Here is a 21,740-nt window from a genome sequence, read left to right as displayed (position 1 = left end):
CTGGAGCCGATCGCACCCAGCACAGAGCAGGTGAAGAGGTCGTGAAGTCAAACATAGAAACAGCAATGACAAGTCAGTCACAAAGACGCAGACCAAACGTCTGAAGCAGCCCTGGTAGGACTCGTGCAAGACGCACACCCGGTGTATTCACACATGAACGTATTCAACACAGTACACACATACGTCAGCAAAAAGCCCTTTCCTAATCCCTACAAAAGAAAGGACCAGATCTTTAGACTTTACTCTCACGTTCTTGTCCTTCTAATAAATTCAAAGTAATGAGCAAATCTCCACCCCTCAGAAGTTCCACATCCTTCTTTTATCTCCAGTCAGACACTCATTTGGCATCTCTGTCCCCACATTTTGAAGATATCTGAAGAAATTTTGCAGAGCAAGTGACATGATTAATAATGTATTTCCAGCCATGCAGTACTTTAAACTATGTAACCTCCGACGCGCTTTTAACTATAGTGTAGTTTTTTGGAACAGCTGTCTTTTTCTTCTTAACATTTTTGGCATTTTGGATTTATTACACAGGATTATTATTAGATAGTGGAGACAGTTTACAAGAAAGTGGGTACAGGGAGTGAGGCAATGACATGGAAGCATGTCATTGCCTCCTGGGATGGACTCAGAGCTCTTCCAATAGCCTTAGCCTCAACACACTGGTCACCTGTTCAACCAGGTGAGCTATCGCACCAACCTTGTGCCCATTTCCTACAGCAGGATGGCATGATTGGGATGGGAGCAATGTTCATGGCAATGAAGGAACATGTTAGCATATTGCTACACAGAGGCAGATGCTAAATGAGGTTTTGGCTGCACAAATAAATTGTGCAAGTGTGTTAATTTGGGCTTTTTTCTCTGATTTGTGTGTTTTTACTGCTATTAGCACATCTAAGAGAGAAGGAAGAAATGCTAATGCTGAAACTGACATGATTTTTACTACCTGGTAAAACTACAATAATTGCTGCAATAATTGGTGTTTAATATTAGTAAATGGATGAGTACTGTTGCCTCACATTCAGTAGGTCGGGAAACTTATTCTAATGTCTCTATTTTCAAATCAACAGATTCCTAAATTGTTTTATTATTTGAATGCTAAAGCAACAGCCTTGGGTTATCAAAAAATATCAGAAGTAATATCCGAATTCACCGATCTACTCCTTTTATCTACCTCCTACTATCGCACACCTCCACATTGCACCTCTCGGGCAAGTGGTGAGTCAAAGATGTGAAGAGCCTATCGCCGCTCACACAATGGCAATCGCACGGAGTATCGCTTTATCTCACAGAGCTGAACTCGAGCTTTCTTTCCACTCTCCGTGCATAACCTCAGCGGTAAAAAGAAGCATGAGAGGTACGGCACGTGGACACAGCGCTCAATTAGGCATGACGGCCACTTTTGTACTTGACCCGAAGCGCTATGATGTCTTCTCAGTCTTTCTCTTGCCCGGGTAGGATTCCTGCTATGATGTAGTCCTATTTTAAAAGGTCCTCTCGGCCCCCTGGACCGACTCGCTGCTGAAAAGATGAATGGAATATACTGCTGTATTCTTCTTGTCCAAAAGGAAGACCTGAAATACTAATGAGCTAATTCCTGCTGTAGTCAGATACACTTATCCAATTTATCATCCTGCTATTCGCAGTCTGCTGATTTACATAAAGATTACAACCAAGCAAACATTATTTTCATTGCTGAACCAATTTTGTATACAACGTTTGGTTGTGACTAAATCTCTTCAGTAGAGGATGAATGACAATGAGACAGATTCCAATTAGCGAGCCAGCCTGTCCAATTTAAAATCCACACATTTTAATTGTATGCATTTTCCCCCAATTAAAAGTACATTTAATTGTACTGTACTTCATTTTGTTATGTGTTTTTTGAATATATTTACTGCAATGCCAGCGTTGAAAACATCTTTTCTTCAAAATGATAATTTCTACTGCATTATTTATTCAGGATGGATGGATCTGGTATTTGGATCCAAAAGGTCCAATCTTGACTGGAAAAACTGAACTGGATATCAGTGACAACGTGCTACAGCTGATCCATTTTCAGCTTATATATACTTTTGTGCTGTTAAGATGTTATATCTTTACATAATCTTTACATAATAATAGACATGGAAGGGATTTTAAGTAAAACATGATGCTGTCCTGGATTGGTGCTGAGCATGTTGCATTTCTAACAAATATTCTTCTCATTTACTAATTTCTGGTTTATTTCTATTTTGGATTTCTTTCATCGATTCAAACCCTTTAAGTGACCCAAAATGAGCATTGGGGTCTCTCCTTTCCTGGTGGGCTTTTATTGTGAAACATCATCGGAAAATGTTGAGTTTTGCTGAGAGCTAGTCGGGTGACTACAATCACCCAATTTTTCCTATAGCAAGCGTAAACGGAAAACCAATCAGATTCGAGACTGTGCACTGGTCAGCATAGATAGATTTCTTCCACAGCATGTCTTTATCCTGTCTTTTATCTCTCTCCTCAACCGGCACAGCAGATGGCCCCGCCCCTCCCTGAGCCAGGTTCTGTCGGAGGTTTCTTCCTGTTAAAAGGGAGTTTTTCCTTCCCACTGTCACCAAAGTGCTGCTCATAGGAGGTCATATGATTATTGGGTTTTTCTCTGTATGTATTATTGTAGGGGCTACCTTACAATATAAAGCGCCTTGAGGCGACTGTTGTTGTGATTTGGCGCTGTGTAAATAAGACTGAATTGAAATAGAATAGGTATTGTTTATTAATTTTTTAACTTTCAATGTTTATTCTTTCTTTTTCTGTCCACACAGACTTTTTTACTTGCATGTAACCAAAGTTTTCTTGAACGCCACAGGTCACTAGAATGTTTAGTGACCACTAATCTTCTCCCTCGCCTACAGATTTTATATTTTCATGCACAGATATGTTTTTAGATGTTACCCTCACAGTACCTTAACATTGGTCAGGAGGACAAAGCAGAAAAAGTGAAATATTTAGTGACTGAAAACTGTATTTTCTTTATTGAAAATAAAAACTTAAAACTGTGAACTTGTCAAAATGACCTTACACAAGTGAAGAAACCTCCTTAAAAAGTATGTACTAACTCCGAAAGTCTGTGTGCATGCCTCAGAGCATATGGATGTTTTCTACATCTGATCCAGTGGTGCTACTCTAGACAGCAGTAAAGCAAGGCTGTTGACACTGCAGCTAATGCGCTGTGATTGTTGGATGCTGGCTTCAAGAGCCGTGACACGGGGAGCTCGCTCGATCAAAGCATCGTCCAAGGGATACATGGTAATTCACATGGTAATGACAGGGTTGAGGTAAATTTGTTTAGACGTCAGCAGATGTGGCAGATACTGTATCTCCAGATGTCTTCATCTTTCCCTAGTGTGTCTTTTCAAGGATGACAATATACACAGATGGGACCTGCCAAAAAGCAGGAAGTGATTTCTTTTTCTAGAAAGGTATTTCAGGTTCGTAAAACTCCTGGGCATCTCTTTCAGGGCATTGCCCAAGATAGAACAAAGGCAAGCCTGTGACAAACGTGAACAACAGTGCAGGACAATTTGATTTGCCCACATTTTTGGTCTGAGCAATATATAATGCATGATTTCACAGCTGTTCGTGACATGAGCCTCAGTCATGAAACGGCTTCCATTCAGTCACTACAGAGCCATGGTTTGATTTTGAGTCCACACAGTTCTACTTCATAAATCCTCAATATTGCTCTTGTTCCGTTATTCAGTCTCATAACTGAGTGTTCATCAATTACCTGCAGCCATAACGGAAAAGAAAACCGAGCAGCAGCACGAAGCATTATTCTCTGAAGTTCTTTTTTATAAACACTTGACACAAAGTGATAATAATATAGAAATAATATATTAAGTCAACTGTTTCCTAATGACTTACTACATATTATATATGTATGACTTATACATATAGACTCGTGCAGCATAACATGCAGCTGTTCAATTAAATTTTATCTCTATCTACACATCTGTTGCACATTGAACTCCTACACAGCTGCTCAAATCTTGTGTAGCGTTATTGCGCAGACGTCAAATTGTGATAGCATGGAAACATTACACATTGTGTCTGGATCATCCAGACACTATAAACTGTCAACATGCTTAGTTGGTGTGGTTTTACATACGCTCGGATTGGCCCATTAATTACTGTTATCTCTGAAACACCCAGCTTCCTATTGATTGTTATATCAAATGTGTTTAAATGAAGTTTATAAGTGTGATCACACGCACGCGCAGACAAGGAATAAATGTTAAATAGTAACCTTTGATTTTTAAAGTGCTCCAGAACCTATATACTAATAAAGACGTGGTAATTTGCGGCATTTCTCAACCGAAACATTAAGTCAAAACAATAAAGCCAAAAAATGCACTTCCTTTCACTGCCACTTGAGGTGAGCTCCAAAAGTGATTTAGCCCCCATAGACTCTCATGTTAAAACTAGAGATGGACCGATCCGATATTAGGTATCGGTATCGGTCCGATACTGACCTAAATTATTGGATCGGATATCAGAGACAAATAAAAAAAATGTAATCCGATCCATTAAATATCACTAAAGCACTTCACAAAACTTGCGACATGGTGTGACTCAGCTCATAACCTTAGCACGTCGGAGCAGTATGCGTCACGTGATAGAGCGGCTGTAGCGTGTGAGACCTGTGGCGGTCTGGTTGAGCATTTGGAGCCTCGCTACCAACCCAGCATTTCATCTCTGAGAAAGTTATCTCAGAAAGAAGTAAAGCAAGTGTGTAAGTTCATCTCTGAATGTTTGTAAAGCATTCCCACGTTAAGCTTATGACTGCCTCTCTCTCTCGCTCTCCTGCTGCTACTTCAATCATGAAACTGATCAATGATCAGCTGATCGGCTTTTCTGTTGCGAGTCCGTCTCTCTTGTTTGTTTTTGGCCCACTTTGCACCAGAAAGAGGAAACCAGCAGCTGAACAACAGCAGCACGTTTAAGCTTGATAAGCTGTTGTTAGAATTTATTTAATATTAATTTCTACACCAGGATCTTTTTCTACGTAGCTGACGGCTGCTAACTGTGCAGGGGCGGATCTAGCAAAGTTTTGCCAGGGGGGCCGATAGGGCATTAACAGGGAAAGGGGGGTACAATGAAATGCTTTTCTTTCTTATTCTTATTTAAAATGTCTGGCTGTTATTAAATAATTATCTGAATCTTACATGTATAGAAATCCATTACTGAATATAGTGACTATTAAGTCTAATATATACCCTAGTGAGCTATAGTATGTTTTCCTTTGGGAAGGTACCACCTATGCAGTCTGCAATTATGTTGAAGAAAGATGTTGAATCTATTTAATTATTGTAGAAAAAAGTGCATTAAATTAAAGTTGATTACGTCAATTAAGCATCATGAGGCGGACGGTGGGGTGTGGTTCCCTTTTTTTTTTGCTGGGAGTTGACAACCCTATTAGTTAGGTTGTTTAATATTTCTGCTAAGTACTCTTTAAAATACCAGAATAGGAAGGATGGAGCAGGTTTAAGTTCATTAGATTAGATATTTCATAGTTCAGCATTGCTGAACTATGAAATATTTTGGGTGCAGTGTACTTTTTGCATACAGGTATAACAGAATAGCTTTAGTGTTTTGTTTTTTAAAACTTGAGTATGAACTTATACAAAATGCAGCAAGATATTAAAAACAGTTTTATTGATTAAAAAATACATTATATCAGATTCATATCGGTATCGGCAGATTTCCAAATTTATGATATCGGTATCGGACACATAAAAGTGGTATCGTACCATCTCTAGTTAAAACTGCCCAACCTTCCATTATTAAAAAGCCTTTGTACACTATAATACAAATAGTTTTTCATATGATAGTTTCAAGCTGCATAGCATCTATAGGGTGGGTACATTCTTATACAGTATAATGGATCTATTTGGATACTGGAGTTTGGGGTGCAGATGTTTTGGTCATGTCCCGTTATCGGCGTCTGCCAGGCTTCACCTCAGCTAATATCAGAGGCTGAACTACTCGTCTCCACTACGTTGGCAATGCTCGTGCTTTCTGGAGCATTTTAATGAAATGCCATGCGGTGCAGACCATCCAAGAAGTCTGTGCTTTAGTTTTAGTAGCATTTGCTAACTATGTTTGCTAGCATTCACTGACAACTTAGCACTCCACCCACTTGTCCAAATATGGTCACTTCTGGTTCCGAGAAAAATGACTTCATTGCAGCGGCCCTAACTTGTGGCTATATCCTTCCACAGACATAAAGTCAATGGGAGTTCATTGCTAAAAGATAAATCTGTAAATAACCAAGAAGAAAGGAGCGCAGAAAACACAGCCTGCGGTTTGAGGTGTCAATTCTCCTTTGCAGTACATCTGACAGCATAAGCTCACAAAGCATGTTACCTCCAGCAAGATGGTAAACCAAGTAAAACACTGAAACTGTCAGGTGATTCTCTCTCAGCAGTCAAGAGCATCCTGACATTCAGCTGTGCTGAATCTCTGCGATCTGGAGGGAATTTCTATTACAGCTGTAAGACTATCATCCTCTCCACAAAGACCATCTCTGCTTTACCTTTTTACATCAGCAAAACATCATAATTACAGGATCGGCTCCAAGTGTGTACTCTGTGCACTCTGACTTTCTCATTTTCAATTAAAATTCATTGTACTGATTTGCAGCGCTAATGTGGTATTATGCACTTCCACTAAACACAGGTGTTAACTGGGCTAATAGATGCTGAAAGAAGTGTTTAAATGGCATGTGTATGATGAATTTACCGTCACGTTTCATAAATCTTAATTATAAGGAACCACAAAGTCAGTTCACTGTAACTTTTTTAATCATGTTGAGAGATATAAAGTGTTAAATATTCCAAATGGGAATTATCATTTAAAAAAAACATGATTTTAGCATTTTATTCTCTAGTGTTTGATAAGGTTTGTTTATTCATCTAGAGATTACACTCGGGTATACATGGACACTCACACCAGCCCTTAGGAACCTTGGCAGCTTCTATAGAAAAGAAACACTGTGTGAGCTTTAGCATCAAAGGAGATAAGAGAAAAACAAGAAAAAATGCATTTAAACATATATTCTTGTTATTGTACTTTTTGAGAGCAGTGGCCTTTGTAGCAGAAAAACACATTGATCATAATGAACAGCACTGTGATATGGACTCATTATAAGATTTGTCAATTGCAATGTTAGGTCACCTCTGCACGCACAGCCAGGAAGAGTGTGGGCTTTTGTAAAGGCAAAGAAAAGGGAAAAAGGATCAGTTTGTTGTCGCTTTTAAAGAGAAATTGTTCGCTATGCACCATTTCAATTTCAAGAGCATGAGTGGGCAACACAAGGTCTCCTCTGAAGCTGGATTTTGCTATGAATGCAGACAGAGAAAAAAAAACAGCTGCTTATCAAATGCAACCGGCGTGCATTTAAAAACCAGAGCCTCTTCCATCCATCGCCTGTTTCGCCAGCTATCCCTACCGCCCTGTCTCCATGCTATATCAGGCTCGGTCAATTAACTTGACCGGCCGTCTCATCTGCTTCTCTCAGTCAATGCGCTTTGCTCTTAGAAAACACCTTTTTCATCTTTCAGACACATTCCTGTGGTTTACAGATTGCCAGGGATTCAATTTGAGCCACAGAAATGTCCCGTGCAATTCTCGAGCTGATCAGCGAGTGAGATGGGACCACAGCCTCTTGGCTTCCTCGCAATAGCTGCAAGAATCACCCTTGTCAATCTGAATTGCTATGTTGGGGAAGAGGTTTCAAAGGAAGTGCGTAATATATAAACACCACGACCACAGATTGAATGTTTGTGCCAGAGAGCAAATCTGCACTTGGAGGGTATCTGCTAAATCTCTAAAGCTGAACTTTTTCAGATATCCCAAAGTAACTTAAACTCCTTGCTCCTGCTTAATACACTCTGTGTGCTGCATAAATTACATTTGCTTCAACAACTTCCACAAATGTCCAGACAAAATCTGATCTGTAAGTGAGCTCCACCTCGCAGCTCAGCCTTTAAGCCACGCTTCAATGCTCTCCTAATAGTGTGCAGAGCTCTTCTTTCCCGTACACCCATCACTTCCATCACCGTCATTCACATCAAAGTGTCAATCACATCACGGGGGCAGTGGGGCAGCTGCAGTACTGTCGCCAGCAGCAGCAGAAAAGTGAGTGCACTGATGAGAAATGGCATTGTGTTAAAAAAATACATGTGTTGTATCACAAAGGTGCACATAGAGGCATTTGCAACGAGTCAAGGCCAAGGCTTGCAGGTTTTGGGTTTAATAACGGGTTTCATTATGACAAGGCTAACAAATCTTTAATGAAATCTTTTATTGCTATAAAATCTCACACTCTATGGCACTACTGTGTCAGACATGTTAGGCAACCCAGCTGAACTGAACCAGTTTCAGAAATGATCCCTTTATTTCTGAACTATCAGGAAATAATTAAGTAAGTGAACATACAGAGACATACTGAGACATTCAAGTCATTCCCACAAAGGCCATTCTTTTTCCTGAGCTAATACGTAACGTTGCTGGGACTCATTAATTACGTTGTCCTTATTTCTCACACTTTTACACTACTTGCCCTGTCATTTGGCTGATAAATACACACTTAAGCTGAAACATAAATCAGTTAAAAAGATCATGTAAAGACAAAAAACAAATCGACAGTTTGGTCCATTTGTCCTTTAAGTTGGAAACAATGATTTTAATTGAGTTAGCCTACACTGTAGGAGTCCAATGAACTGACTTTAAGATTAGAAGCAGAGGGAACTATTGCTCTTACATACGTTTACAGGATTTAGTTAAAACATCAATGCCAGTGAGCTAAAACAAAGAGCCAATCCACTTAGCACAGTACAGACTATAGGCTTCTCACAGAGTGAAAGAGCTAGCTTGCGGTATGCTAACCTTCCCGCTAAGTTGAGAAGGGTCTGGATGCAGCCACTGTGGAGATCCACAGTAGGTGGAAACACGTGATACAGTGGAAACCGCGAAAGCGGATCGTAAAGGCTGGGACAGAGTCATTCATATAGATGTCGCATGGCTGAGAGTGGCTGGCCCGGGTTCGAATCCGACCCGTGGCCTTTTGCTGCATGTGCTACCCGCTCTCACTCCCACAGCTTTCCTGTCACTCTTCACTCTGCCATTTCAAATAATGCATTAAAACAGCCAAAATACCCAACATGGAACCCTAACCATACAATTTGTTCCTCTCCCAACAAGAAAGCTTTAAAAACCATCAATATTTGTAATATTTTTAATGTCTTTCTTTCATTATTCAATGTCACTGTATCGCTCGCTTTCTTTTTAAAGTTAATTTTCTATTTTTTTCTCCCTTTTAATCTTTCTCTCTATCTTATTTGTTGAATTACACATACTCTCCCACTTTATTATTATTTTGCACTACAAATGTACATTGCCTCCTCCATGTATTATGTTTGTTGTCATTGTTCCTTTTGAAATAAAGCTGGAGGGGAAAGAAAAGCATACTGTGGAGCTCCACAGTGGCTGCAGCCAGGTGCTCTTGCCTAAGGTTGTGGTGTGACTTTGGGAAGGTGCGCTACACTTCTGGGAACTGTGAGTTTGAGGTGATGTCACATTATTTTAGCAGGAATCTTCCACTAATGTAAAGATGCTTTTGATGCTCTTAGTTTTTTCAGCTTAATGTAGAGAGTAGCTTACAGATTACTTTGGAATTTTAGTCTTTAAAGACTTTAACGTTCATCTTAACTCGATACTGTGGCTTAAATTGATGAATTTCTACTGTTTCCTTGCTTGCCATTAAAGACAATTATGCAATGGGTCAATTAAAAAAAAACAGAATCAATTGATAATTTCACAGTCAATATAAAAGGAAGAAACTGAACAATCAGCTACCTGTATGAGATCCTCAGTACTCTGTGCTGTGTATAAATTTACCCACTTTCTGCAAAGTCAGAGGGTCACAAATTGAGTGTGAACCGTACATGGTTCAAAACTAAAGGATTGTAGGAGTAATACTCTCAGGATCTCCTGAGAGTACTTATTAAATAAAGTGTCTGTTCATAAGGGCCTCGCAAGCTTGGCTGACAGTGTCCCAATATCCCACATTATCTACAAAATGTATATATTTTGTGAAGAGGGAGCTTGCCTGCAGGAAGACAGAGTACTCAAGAGACTGAGTTTACACCATATGACTTCAGACTGAAAGAAATAAGGACTTATTTGTGTGGGCTCACTTGGGATTTTGCTCGTAGAAAGACAGAGGGACTAGGAACCTAGTTTGTTTATAAGCATGTGCAGCTTGATGGCAAGTAAACGCTGTTCAGCGGAGCGTGACAACGTCCCCCCTTCCTGATCACTCCCAGGCACGTACCCGAAGGATCGCTTAGCCCACACAGCAGCTTCGGTTGTTGTTTCGATGTGTCTTTCATGCTTCCTCTCAGCAGGATGTGCTAAGTAACAGGTCTGAAAGCACACAGATTAGACTCCACTCGCATTAAATTTGGATGCTCACAACCTGATTTGGAAGCTCACACTGTAATTGCAGCATTACGCAGGAAGAGTCTGGCCAAGACACCGGGTGCATGTGAGTAAAATAAACAGAAAGAAACAGACATGGATACAGATTAAGGAGAATAAAAGCACATGAATCAGAGAACTGGCTGTGTACAAATATCAAATGTGACCAAATCAACTTAAAAAGATGTCATATTAAAGGGTAAGTCGCTCATGGACACACTCATGACTCAAGTGTGTAGGATGATGTAAACCTATCATGTATAATGTATAGCTAGTAATTCGAGGCATATATTTATTGGACTCGATTTTTACCCAAATATTTTATAATAAGGAAACCAGTTAAAACGAATAATTAAATTATTCCTGACCTGCTGTCCATCTACACCAAGCGGTGCACGACTAAAGCCAGGAAGATTATGATGGACCTCTCTCATCCCAACAACGGACTCTTCTCACTGTTGAGGTCTGGGAAGCGCTTCCGGTCCCTTAAGGCCAAAACAGAGAGAAAGAGGAGGAGCTTCTACCCCCGGGCTATTCGGTCTTTGAACCAGGTGTAGGACTGGACTCACACACTGTTTATTTGCACATTCTTTTACTGTAAAAGTTAAAATCTGTAAATTTTGTAGTAATCTGGCAATAGGTCAATTCTTACTGTCATTTAATGGTTGGGCATTGCACAGCAATAAGCATTTCACCACATGTCGTACTGTGTATGGTTGTGTATGTGACAAATAAAATTTGAATTTGATTTGATTTGAACAGCGATGCGATCGATATTAATTAATTTCCGATCTATGGGTATCAGCATTTACAGCGACTAGTAAACCAAAAAAGAGAAGGCATCGGAGAAACGCCGTTCAATTCTGCTATGCGAGCTGCTGTTGCATCATTTACCAGCAGAGGGCACTCTCTAACTCTCTGTTAGCAACAACAACTAGCTGATCTGAGCAGGCTCAAGCAAAAGGTAAATGAGTAAATAAATAAATATACCTGACAAAATTTAGGAAAAACTGTGCATATTTAGTGTCTGAAAGAACACTGAACACATCAGCCAATATATCGGAATATCTCATTTTTAAATCATCAAAGATCAGCATTGGTTTTAAAATCCTGTATCAGGTTCTACTAATACTCATCTGGATTTTGTTAAAACATCTGTGACTTTATTTGCTCCAAAAACACATTAATGTACAGAATACAAGTTCTCAAACGACAGCTCATAAACTGTACTTTTATATTTCTTGATGAAAAAAATCTATTTCAACAAGTTTTATACATTTCTCTTGTCAACAAACAGAAATAAAGGCATTTGTAGGTTAATTACTTGGCGAACCTTAAAGTGACTATTTGGAAGACGCGCTGTTATACCTGTGAAACAGTTGAGCCACTGCCTCGACTTCACTGTCAGGAAGAAGCCAAGAAAACATCTATAAAAACAGCATTTTTAACAGTGTTACATAAGAAATTGATTGAAGTTTTTTAAGGCATCTGAAGATACAGCGTGTACACCTGAAAACATGTTAGTAAGGGTCAAGTGAAGAATGGAAACTAGAGACATGACAGTGAGAAATGGTGGAAATAAGCTTTAAAAACATTCAGTTTAATTAATGAAAGCACAAACGTAAAGGTTATTTTCAGGTTTCTTACTTCCCTTCTTCAGGATTCTTTTAAGCAACGTTTGTTTCATTGTAGCTCTTATCATGTTTTAGGATTCATACTTGTGATTTTTCACTTGGTGGGGGGTCTGGGTGACCTGTCACATTTAAAAAAACAAACATTTACCTTGAAAGAAATGTGACAATAACTCACTCTTATTGAGTGATATGTCTAAAGTGACTGTTGTAGTTTATTTCTGTTGTATTAAATGTTGTTGTTATAAGAAGGGTATTCATCTCCTTCGTCTTCCTCCCTTTGGGGGGTCATCACAGCAGATCATCTGCCTTCATCTCACCCTGCCCATAGCACACTGGTCTACTTTCTAACCCGACTGTTCCGCTTCTTCTTTGCTAATCTCTTACCTTGAATGCTTTTCTGTACTTCCTCGTTTCCCCACTAAGTCTCCTTTTCCTCCTTCCTCTGTCAGGACACCAAACACCTTCTAAGGTTTCCTCACTACTCCAGCCGTACTGTCACAGCTATCTGGTATCTCCCCCTCCACCCAGATCCTTCTTCAGCTTCCACCACTTAATTCTTGTGTCTGCCTTCACTCGCTTAATCTTCGTGATTTCCAAAGTCATTCTGCAGATTACCATCCAATGCTGCTAAGCTACATTCTGACACCACTGTACAGTATAATATCTCTTTCAGCTTGCTCCTTCTGCATAAGATGTAATCCACTCGGGTGGATTACATCACCTACACGTCCACTCAAGTCTCCTCCAAAAACAGAAACAGTCACCATAGTGTCCCAGGTCAACTTTGGCACAGAAACAAACATGTTTACAGTTTTCCGCAAAAATTGCTCTGCGGCTAATTTCCCCTTCATAACAGCTGTGATCTTTTTCTGAATTTATCAATTTGTCAAGGCTTAAAGTCAGGAGCACAGAGCGATGCTGCTGGAAGCTGTTTGATACGGTTTGATTGGATTCAAGTCACTGAACTGGACTTTTTTACCATATTTGTATTGTTTACTCTGTTGCTGCACAGTTAGTAGGTATGTGTAATTAGCAGGTAATAGCTACTACAATTTGTATGCTTGTCACAGAGCGAGTGTGTGTGTGTGTGTGTGTGTGTGTGTGTGTGTGTGTGTGTGTGTGTGTGTGTGTGTGTGTGTGTGTGTGTGTGTGTGTGTTGACGCGATTGGGATTGAGGAATATTAAAAGTGTTAACATGTTGCTAAACTTTACTCCAAAAATGGTCATTGTGTGCAATTTTGAGCGGTTGTAATGACTGACCTGATGGTGTATTTTGTGCTATTCTTTTCTTATGAAAACAGATTTTCTTTGAATTTGATTTTGAGAATTTTCCAGGTACAATTAGAGAAAAAATATAGAGTCAGTCTTTATTATTCTGTGGATACAAAATGTTATAGCAGTTTGTCCAATACCAAAAGGTTGATTCTGTTCATCTGGACATAACGTTTTTTGTGGGAGAAATGTTTCGTCAACCTTACAAACAGTACATTTGCACAATGACTGAAACTAGCCCACTGAATGAAAAGTGAGCTGTGAGGTCAGTTCCTTGATCATAGAATGCTACATCCACATGAACAGACTCAACATTTTGGGATCTATCGACCTGGATGATTGAGCGTGCATCAAGACAGTTTGTCCAGTAATTTTGCTAACAGCTAAAACGTTCAACAGTGGCGTTAGATTACAGCTATTATATCACCAAAGTCATTGAGATTAATTATCAGGGCACCATGAATTCTGGTTTAAAAGTTCATGTCATACAAGCTGTGATATTTCATTCAGGATCAAAGTTGGCGACCAATTAAAGAGACAGCCATTACTGTCCCTGAGGCTGCACTGCGAGCAAATGCATTCCAAACTTTTATGACAGATAAATGATTTAATTTTAAAACCTTTAGTGCACTTTCAAGAACAGGCTTTTATACTTAGGACTTAATATGTTGCAAGGCAACAAAACAGGATTGTAAAAAACAGATGAGCCGTATTGCCCTCTAACCACACCAGTTTTCCCTTCTTCACGGTTCCTTTTAACGTGGCATATCTGTTCTAAACGACATGTCTGATGAGCCGGTTGTGAATGTTTTCCATCTACTGCTCGTCTCACAACTCCACGCGGTGTCGACAGTCCTCAAATGTCTGAAAATGAGCAAACGGCAAAGGCTCGGTGGTGTCAAGAGAACCGGCAGAGACGTGACTTTGGTAAAACAGATCTGGGTCTGCGGTAAACTGGGTGTTGCTACGGCTATGGGAACGCATGCACAAATAGATTCTCTCAACACCTCTGGAGATGGTGTGAGACTGTCAGCTGAGACAGCATATGTGAGTGAGCTTCTCACAACTCTTCAAAGAGTGTCACATGATCGACTCCTCATTAATTGGTGACAAAATCTTATGATGCGTTACTTTTCTGTTTGTATGAGAGGAAAAAAAACGGCACGCTGCATCGTCTCTACGGGGTTTCATTTCATAATTTACCTGCTTCTGTTTGCTTTTATTAGGTACGTTCCCACAGGGCTTGTCCTATGTCTCTGCAAGCTCAAAAGCAAACGTCTGAGGCTGACAGGCAATATGTCAGCCTCCCTCTGAGTGACAGACCAAGGTACTTAATGCCTGACATTTCATAATGTAAATAATGCTGTGGCGGTGCATGTCTTACATCCATCTGAGCAATATGCCACCAGTCCCAAAGTGACTCTGCTCTTTACCTGTAACCTTTTTTCATAGAATTTCAATGCTGCTCCTGCCAGTACCAACAACACAGTCAGTATTTGATCAGTTAGATCTGCCGCTCTCTATCTGTATTACTTGTAGATGTCAGTTGAAAACAGTTGGCAGTTAGAACAGTGATGCAGAAACACTGTAGCACCTAACCATTTCACTGGCCCTTATGGTGCCTCAAATGAGCTTTTATTATAAAGACCACTCTTGTGATTTAAATCGTTCTTTTCAACTCTGTGATCTAATCTACAAATATTCCACAAAATAAATAAAGTAAATGTACAAATAATGAAACACTCAAAAATATTAAGGAAAACAGGTGAAAAACTGAGTAGAGCTGAAAGTGGTGCAGGGCTACAAAAGGAGACAACGGGGGATTGATAAGAATGTAGCGATTTCAGTTACATAATCAATATTATATTATCACTTATCATTTGATTCATTATTGATTCTCACTCGGTTCTCATCAGCTTCCCTTTGAGTCTCCATCATCTTTAAGCATCATATCAAAGACTTTATATTAATGGAAATTAACTGTATGCTCTGTGGGTAGATGTGTGTGAATGTGGGAGATTTTTGCCCACTGTGATGTGATCAGTGTCGTGGTTGTTACTCAAAAAACTAATTATTACACATAATACACAAATACTAATTACTCCAAGGAGAAAGTAGTTCCTTATACTACTCGTTACATTACTTTCATGTTACACTGTAAAATGATCTGAAACACAGTGTCTGGTGATTACATAATTACCATTTAACAATGTAAACCTACAGGCTACGGCTCCACACACCAACATAAATCTCTATCCTTGTAAGAACACATATGATCTTTCTCTTAGCAGAACACAAAGATGATGAAAACCAAAAGCAAAGTTATGTCCACGCTGCAGACTGCGCTGCTATTTTCCTCCTCCAACATATGAACTGAAATCAGCTGATTGTTGTGCCAGTACAACGACCGATAAGCAGCTCAAAGGGCAGACAGACGAATAATTCCAAGACATTGGACTACTGGCAATGGTTCTCGACAACAACCAGTTCTCAGTTCTTCTCTTTTAAGGGGATAACTTCCATCAATTAAGCTTGGCTGTTTCATGGGTAGGACCACAGACTTGTCAGTGATGATACAGCCTGCAGACTGGAAGCCTGGTATCATTAAATGTGGCAGGTTTTACCACTACACTACTGCTGAGCTGTTTTGTGGTTTTTTGATCATCGTATGCTATAAATGACCCACTAACCCTATAACCGTAACCTTAATAACCACAATAATAACCTTTATACTTGTCATTCAACACCACAGAATGCATTTTAAGTACACGATATGCCAAGTCTATAAAATCACATGGGGAGGTATAAACTGTTCAAAAGTTTTGGCTGAATCCACTCTGAGCTCTACGTAGACCTTAAAACAACCAAATGCATCTGCTCACGGTTCCCAAGAGGAAGAGAATACATCAAAGCTCAAGACGCAAGTCTTCACTAATCCATTTAGTGAACTAAAAGCAAACACTACAACATTAAAAATAAATCCTGTAGCAGACGGCAAGACAATGAAGAGTCAGAAAGTAATCAAGTTGAAATGAAACGGGCGTGTTTTTAAAGTTATAAAGAAAAGACCCAAATCGGAGGAGCTCAGGTCAAAGTTTGGAGTTACAAAACTAGATTTCCTTCATTCCTCACAGATATTTTGTTTTGCATATTTAACCTTCATCTGTTTTAGGTTTATTTTTTTAATTCTCACAAGTGCCAGTTTAATTTGATCCTGCATATTGGTCGGTTTGGAGACGTAGATCATAGCAGCTGTTAAACTGTAAGATGGTAATCCTAAATTTTTTTGTTCTCGTTCGTTATACAAACTTAAAGCTAATCCGACAGCCAAATTTGTTGTGTTGAAATGATCGAATGCTGACGGAGCAGTGGGGAAAAAAATGTTTGTCCTGTCCTCTACTGTTAGCACTTAGCTCAAATTGAATCAACACTTACAGTATGGCAGTTACATTTTTTACGTTTTACTGGAAATGAATGAGAAAGACTTTTAATTCACAGCCTCCTTCGCCTGTTTGATTGCACTACTTGTGAATGACACATATGAGTATTGACGGATTCTCAGTGACACCGTCTTTAGATCTTGCCATGCCATTACTACAGTGCGGTGCTGTCCACCTACACAGCTCAACACAGCAAGTTCACAGCAGCTCTCTGTGCTGTCAAATGTCTTTCTGGAGAGTGCAAGGAAGTAAAAGAGACAGACACAAAGAAAAGGATTGACAAGCACAAAAAAAGAGAAAAGTCCAACAGAATGACAAATCATGCCCTTGATAAACACTGGGGCCATTCTCTGGGAGAGGGAGAAGTTTTAGAAGTTAAACTTTGGGCATGTGACCAAAAAACTTGAGTCCTGGATTTTTATTGAAGCTGGACATAAGTGTATGATAAAAGTACAAATCATGGGCGTAACGTAGAATACACGTGTCCAGACTGCCTTTTTATTACTTTCGTTTTGATGCCGGGGGTATGCGTGCAAGCGTGTTTTCCTTTGTTTGTTGTTTGAGGCTAACGTGACTCCTGTGGCCAATGTTTCATGAGTCATAATTACAACCTCCAATCCAGCCTGACATACAAGCTTTCAGTAATCTGGGACATCTGAGGGATGAGCAAAAATGCCTTAAAGGTTAAATATTAAGAGCATCAGAGCCCTTATCTGTATCCCTTTCACTTTGGCTCCGTGGCATGCCGTTGACTCATCTGTTTATATCTGTTTATTTATAAAGTGGCTCCGATTGTAAAGACCAAGCACATCTGTTCCTGCTTATAGCAACAACTCGACATATTTAATGCAGGATGTTCTCGAGTTCGTCGTCTGCATCGGCTGAAAGAATAGGGGCAAATTGTTTCACAGTCACACAAGTCTATTCATATCACAAAACCAAATAGGGCTGCTAAATAGTAATGACTGTTTGGTTTTTGAGGGTGAACGCAAGTTGATGGAAGCAGAGCAGCAGAAATGAAAAACAGGAGGAAAAAATCCAAACCGTTTCTGACATTCTCAAGATTTTTTCCTCCCTCGTCTCCACTGTACGGTCATTTTGTGTCATGAGCTACACTAGTTTGTCAAGCCCACAGAAACACCCGAGGCACAGGATGGGATTTCAGTCCAAAGCAAAGTGCAGGCCATGGGAGCCGGTGATACGTGTTTGACTGTAATTGGTTTGGTTACAGACAGGCCTAAGTGGTGTGGGTGTAACACCGAGCTGTGCAGTGTGGAGCAGTTGGACTTGGACATTTGGAATTGAGAGAGGGGAAAATACTTTCTATGTTTTATTGCCTTCCAGTCGAGGCTAATTATGTTTTGACTCTGAAGAAGAACAAGCAGCCTTGTTGAGATATCAGTGCTCACAGCAGATGAATATATTTGAACTGTGCTCTAGTGATTTTTTTCATTAAGCTTCCCAAAGTCTCTCTTCGCATCTCGTGATGTTAATTAAAGTTTCAAGCAATTATTTTTTTTAAAAAGCGTTTACGCTAAGATAAAGCATGATTTGTATAGGTTTTGATTCGTGCGTAGATTCGAGCCGAGACAAAGTGTTGAGCTCTTTTCCTCCTCCTACACCCGCTGCTTGTTCCCTCTACAGAGGGAGCAAAAATGCTGCATAAAAGGCAGCTTCCGATAAAATGTGGACGACACGGCAAGGAATGACACATCCACTGCCAGCTCATGTCCGAGTAGACTCACACCACATTCTCCAGATACTCTGAGTGTTGGGATCCAGCATCATCAGCTGGACCCGAACGCTAATTCTAGTCCAATTACATTCAGTCGCCGTTAAGTGAATGGCTTAAAATTCCACGAGTGCGACGAGTGTGAACCTGCTCTAAGAGCTGAACCGAGGCAAAGGACACGTTTGACATCGTCATCACCTGGACAACGGCCACGATGTGGAAACACCCACAAAATTAAGACACACTCTTCATCCTGGTGACACAACAAAAGAAAAGCCAAAGTGTGTCTCGACCAAAGTTTCAATACCAAAAGCAGTGCAGAAATTATAAGCTAATGTTTCCATTAGGATGTCATAAAAAATAATAACCTTTTTAAAAATATGTCTTCAGTCATTATTCCAGAAAAAACATAAAAAATCCAGTAACTATGTGAGTGTTTTGGTTTCCCTCGCATTAGTGTGAAAAGGAATATTTTGGAATCAAGAGACATTATAACGCTTTCTCATGAATAATTAAAAAAATGCAACCCTAAAAATGTTACAGTTGCAGCTGTGAAATTCTGAGCTGACATCAACACCTGAAATCATTTTGATCAATAACCTTTTTTTCTGGTCTAGAGGAGGTTTCTCTCTTTTTCTGGTAACTGATTTCACTTTAAATTGATGTTACGGTTAAAAAACAGAGAAATGTTCATAATAATTATAAAAAAGTATGTAAACTTTGAGGTATTAATACCACTATCTGTAAATATTTTGCCCATGCAAGAAAAGCAGGCCAATACCAACACTTTAGTGCAAATCCTAAAAGAACTGCATTTAAGGAATTCCACTTTTTCTATGCAATCATTTGTTGTTTTTTTTATCACACAAAATAAATAGTCTCTAACACTGTCCAGCTAAACTCAGCCCCACTGCTAACCCTCAAAACCTGCAAGGTGTCCTAGCCCTATGCTATGAAAATATGTCATTTTTGTTTTTGCAATTGTTGTCTCGTGTGAGGCAAAGAGGAGACAGGAAAAAATACAATATTCTGATTGAGACACTTTAAAAAATATGTATTTAATTTAGATCTTGGAATGGGGTCTAACCACAAACACACTTTTTACTCTGGATGCCCTGAAACATCTGACACCTTATTTGAGACTTGACACAGAAGCTTTGCTGGTCATGTGCTCTGTAAATATGCTCCATCCTCATATTAAACTTGGAGAAGTGAAGCAATAATTAAGCAGCCTGTTACAGGTGCACTTGCAGTTTCTTCCTCCTGCCTCATGAGGAACTCCAGCCGTGACCTGCAACACCGTCAAACCTAATCTCCTCAGTCCTGCCATTAAAAGAAAGGGCCCACGAGCAAATGCAACTGTCGACTTTGCAGTTCCTTTTACTGGCGTGTCTCAGGAAACCTGTCAGCAGTAGAGAAAAGAGGGAGGCTCAAGTTGCTTCACCTCTCCCACAACCTGCTGCACTACCTAAAAATCCTGCCCTCTGGCCACAGATGCTCAAAACGAACAGCTTTATCCCGACATCAGTTGAGTTGCTCAGACTGCAGAAGTTCCTGAGATAAAGCCCCTGGACTCCCACCCCAATGAATGACCCCTTCTTCAAGGGGTCATTCTTTGCCCACCAGACCAAAACCACGTGCACATTTAGGCCTGATATGAGATTCAAATACCATGAGTTAAAAGATTCCTGTGGAAATGATGGGCTAGGACTCCTGACTTGTGTTCTATAAATTTCAGATCCTTCATTTAAACCATGAAATGTGTGGAAATGTGTAGATTATTACATATGTGAATGGCCTGTATTTGTATAGCGCTTTACTTAGTCCCTAAGGACCCCAAAGCGCTATGTGGACCTGACAGTTTAATTAAGAAGTGGGGATCTGTACTCTCTCTCTCTCTCTCCCTCACACACACACACACACACACACACACACACACACACACACACACACACACACACACTTTAAGCAGCGGAGACTCCGTTGGTTGTCCTGAGGCCGGTGTGCCCACCTGATGGCGACCAGCCTACGCGCACACTTGTCTCTGCTGTGATTTCGTGCATATGACCAGTGATGCTTTAAGCTGACACAGTGAATCACTTACGCTGCTGTTCTGCCCGGACCAGTGCACCATAGCCTGGTTGTGAGACGAATCTCCGGTCAAAGCGAACGTCGAACTGTTAAGTTTTAGCTCCTCCTGCCTCGGACCGGCGGCTCTCCGCTCCTCTCCGCTCCAGCGCAATTCAGAGCGCGCCACTCTGCGCCCAGCCACCGTGCCCGTGGCCTCTCCCCGGTCCTGATTCTGGGCCGAACGGGAGGATCCGACTTTGTCCCCGTGGCTGTTCCTCCTGGCGCGCCTCCTCACACCTTCGACACGGCCGTTCTTCTTCTGGCCACTCGCCGACACGTTGGAAACTTTCATCTGCGTAAACTCGCTCTGGCCGAGTTCGCCTTTTGCGCGCAGATCTCGTGTATTCCGTTTGAGGCTCGTCTCCGGGTATTCCACCCGAGCTCGAGCGCATTCAGCGGACCCAGCTGCGCAACTGAGCCGCGGAGTTTCCGCACTCGCGGCCCCGAATCTCCGCTCACTGTTCCCAAAAACTTGTCCCCTGAACCCTGTTGCGGACTCGCTCGTGTGAAATTTCAGCAGTAATTCCTGTCCGAGCCACTTACTTCCAGGCTGGCATGAGCGGCAAGTTATCTCAGCCTCGCCGGCGTGAAGGAAGCAGGGCACCGCGAAAAGCAGAAACCAAAACGCGCGGTGCCACTTTGGGCAAAATATGACCTCCCCGTTCATCGCGGGCGGTGCGCAGGATGCCGTGGGTGCTGGATGTCCTTTCCCCCTCGACTGTCCTCCCTTGATTTTCGGGGTGTAAACTGGTGCTCGGCTCTGGAAGAGGAACTGCTGCAAGTTGTGGCGTTGCCCAAATGCAGTGTTGTAAAAAGTGCGGCTGAGCCTAAGTGGTCCAAGTTGAAGGATTTGATCAAATGAAGCCGCGCGCGCATGGGGGAGGAGCTGAGAGATCCAGACTGAGAGATGGAAGGATAATGTTGCGACTGTCTTTCTCCATATTTGTTATTTGCCAGCATATGGCAGCCTATAATTAAAGCAGTCAGTGATACAGTCATTTTGTTCTGCTGCTC

At 40.7% G+C, this 21,740-nt stretch overlaps 1 protein-coding gene across 7 annotated transcripts in view; it reads right to left on the bottom strand.

The window, feature by feature from the left end:
* The window catches only part of sorcs1 (sortilin-related VPS10 domain containing receptor 1), a 202,512-nt gene extending 180,987 nt beyond the window's left edge, over positions 1-21,525 (bottom strand). For 6 of the 7 annotated variants that reach the window (XR_014892807.1, XR_014892808.1, XM_085278114.1 and 3 more), the window contains exon 1: positions 20,701-21,525. Coding sequence is in view for 5 of the 7 variants with exons in the window: in XM_085278114.1 (XP_085134240.1) it covers positions 20,701-21,393 (693 nt within the window). In the remaining 2 variants the exon portion in view is untranslated. The remainder of the gene's footprint in view (positions 1-20,700) is intronic. The other variant, XM_085278117.1, reaches the window with a different exon arrangement.
* Between the last annotated feature and the right edge of the window lie 215 nt (positions 21,526-21,740).

The sequence above is a fragment of the Mchenga conophoros genome, linkage group LG6 (assembly GCF_057382185.1).
Source record: "Mchenga conophoros isolate Kocher_MC1m ecotype Shallow Benthic linkage group LG6, M_conophoros_male_GT1.1, whole genome shotgun sequence".
Classification (NCBI taxonomy): Eukaryota; Metazoa; Chordata; class Actinopteri; order Cichliformes; family Cichlidae; genus Mchenga; species Mchenga conophoros.
The sequence above is the reverse complement of the archived record's forward strand: the minus strand, read 5'-3'. Positions and strand labels throughout refer to the sequence as shown.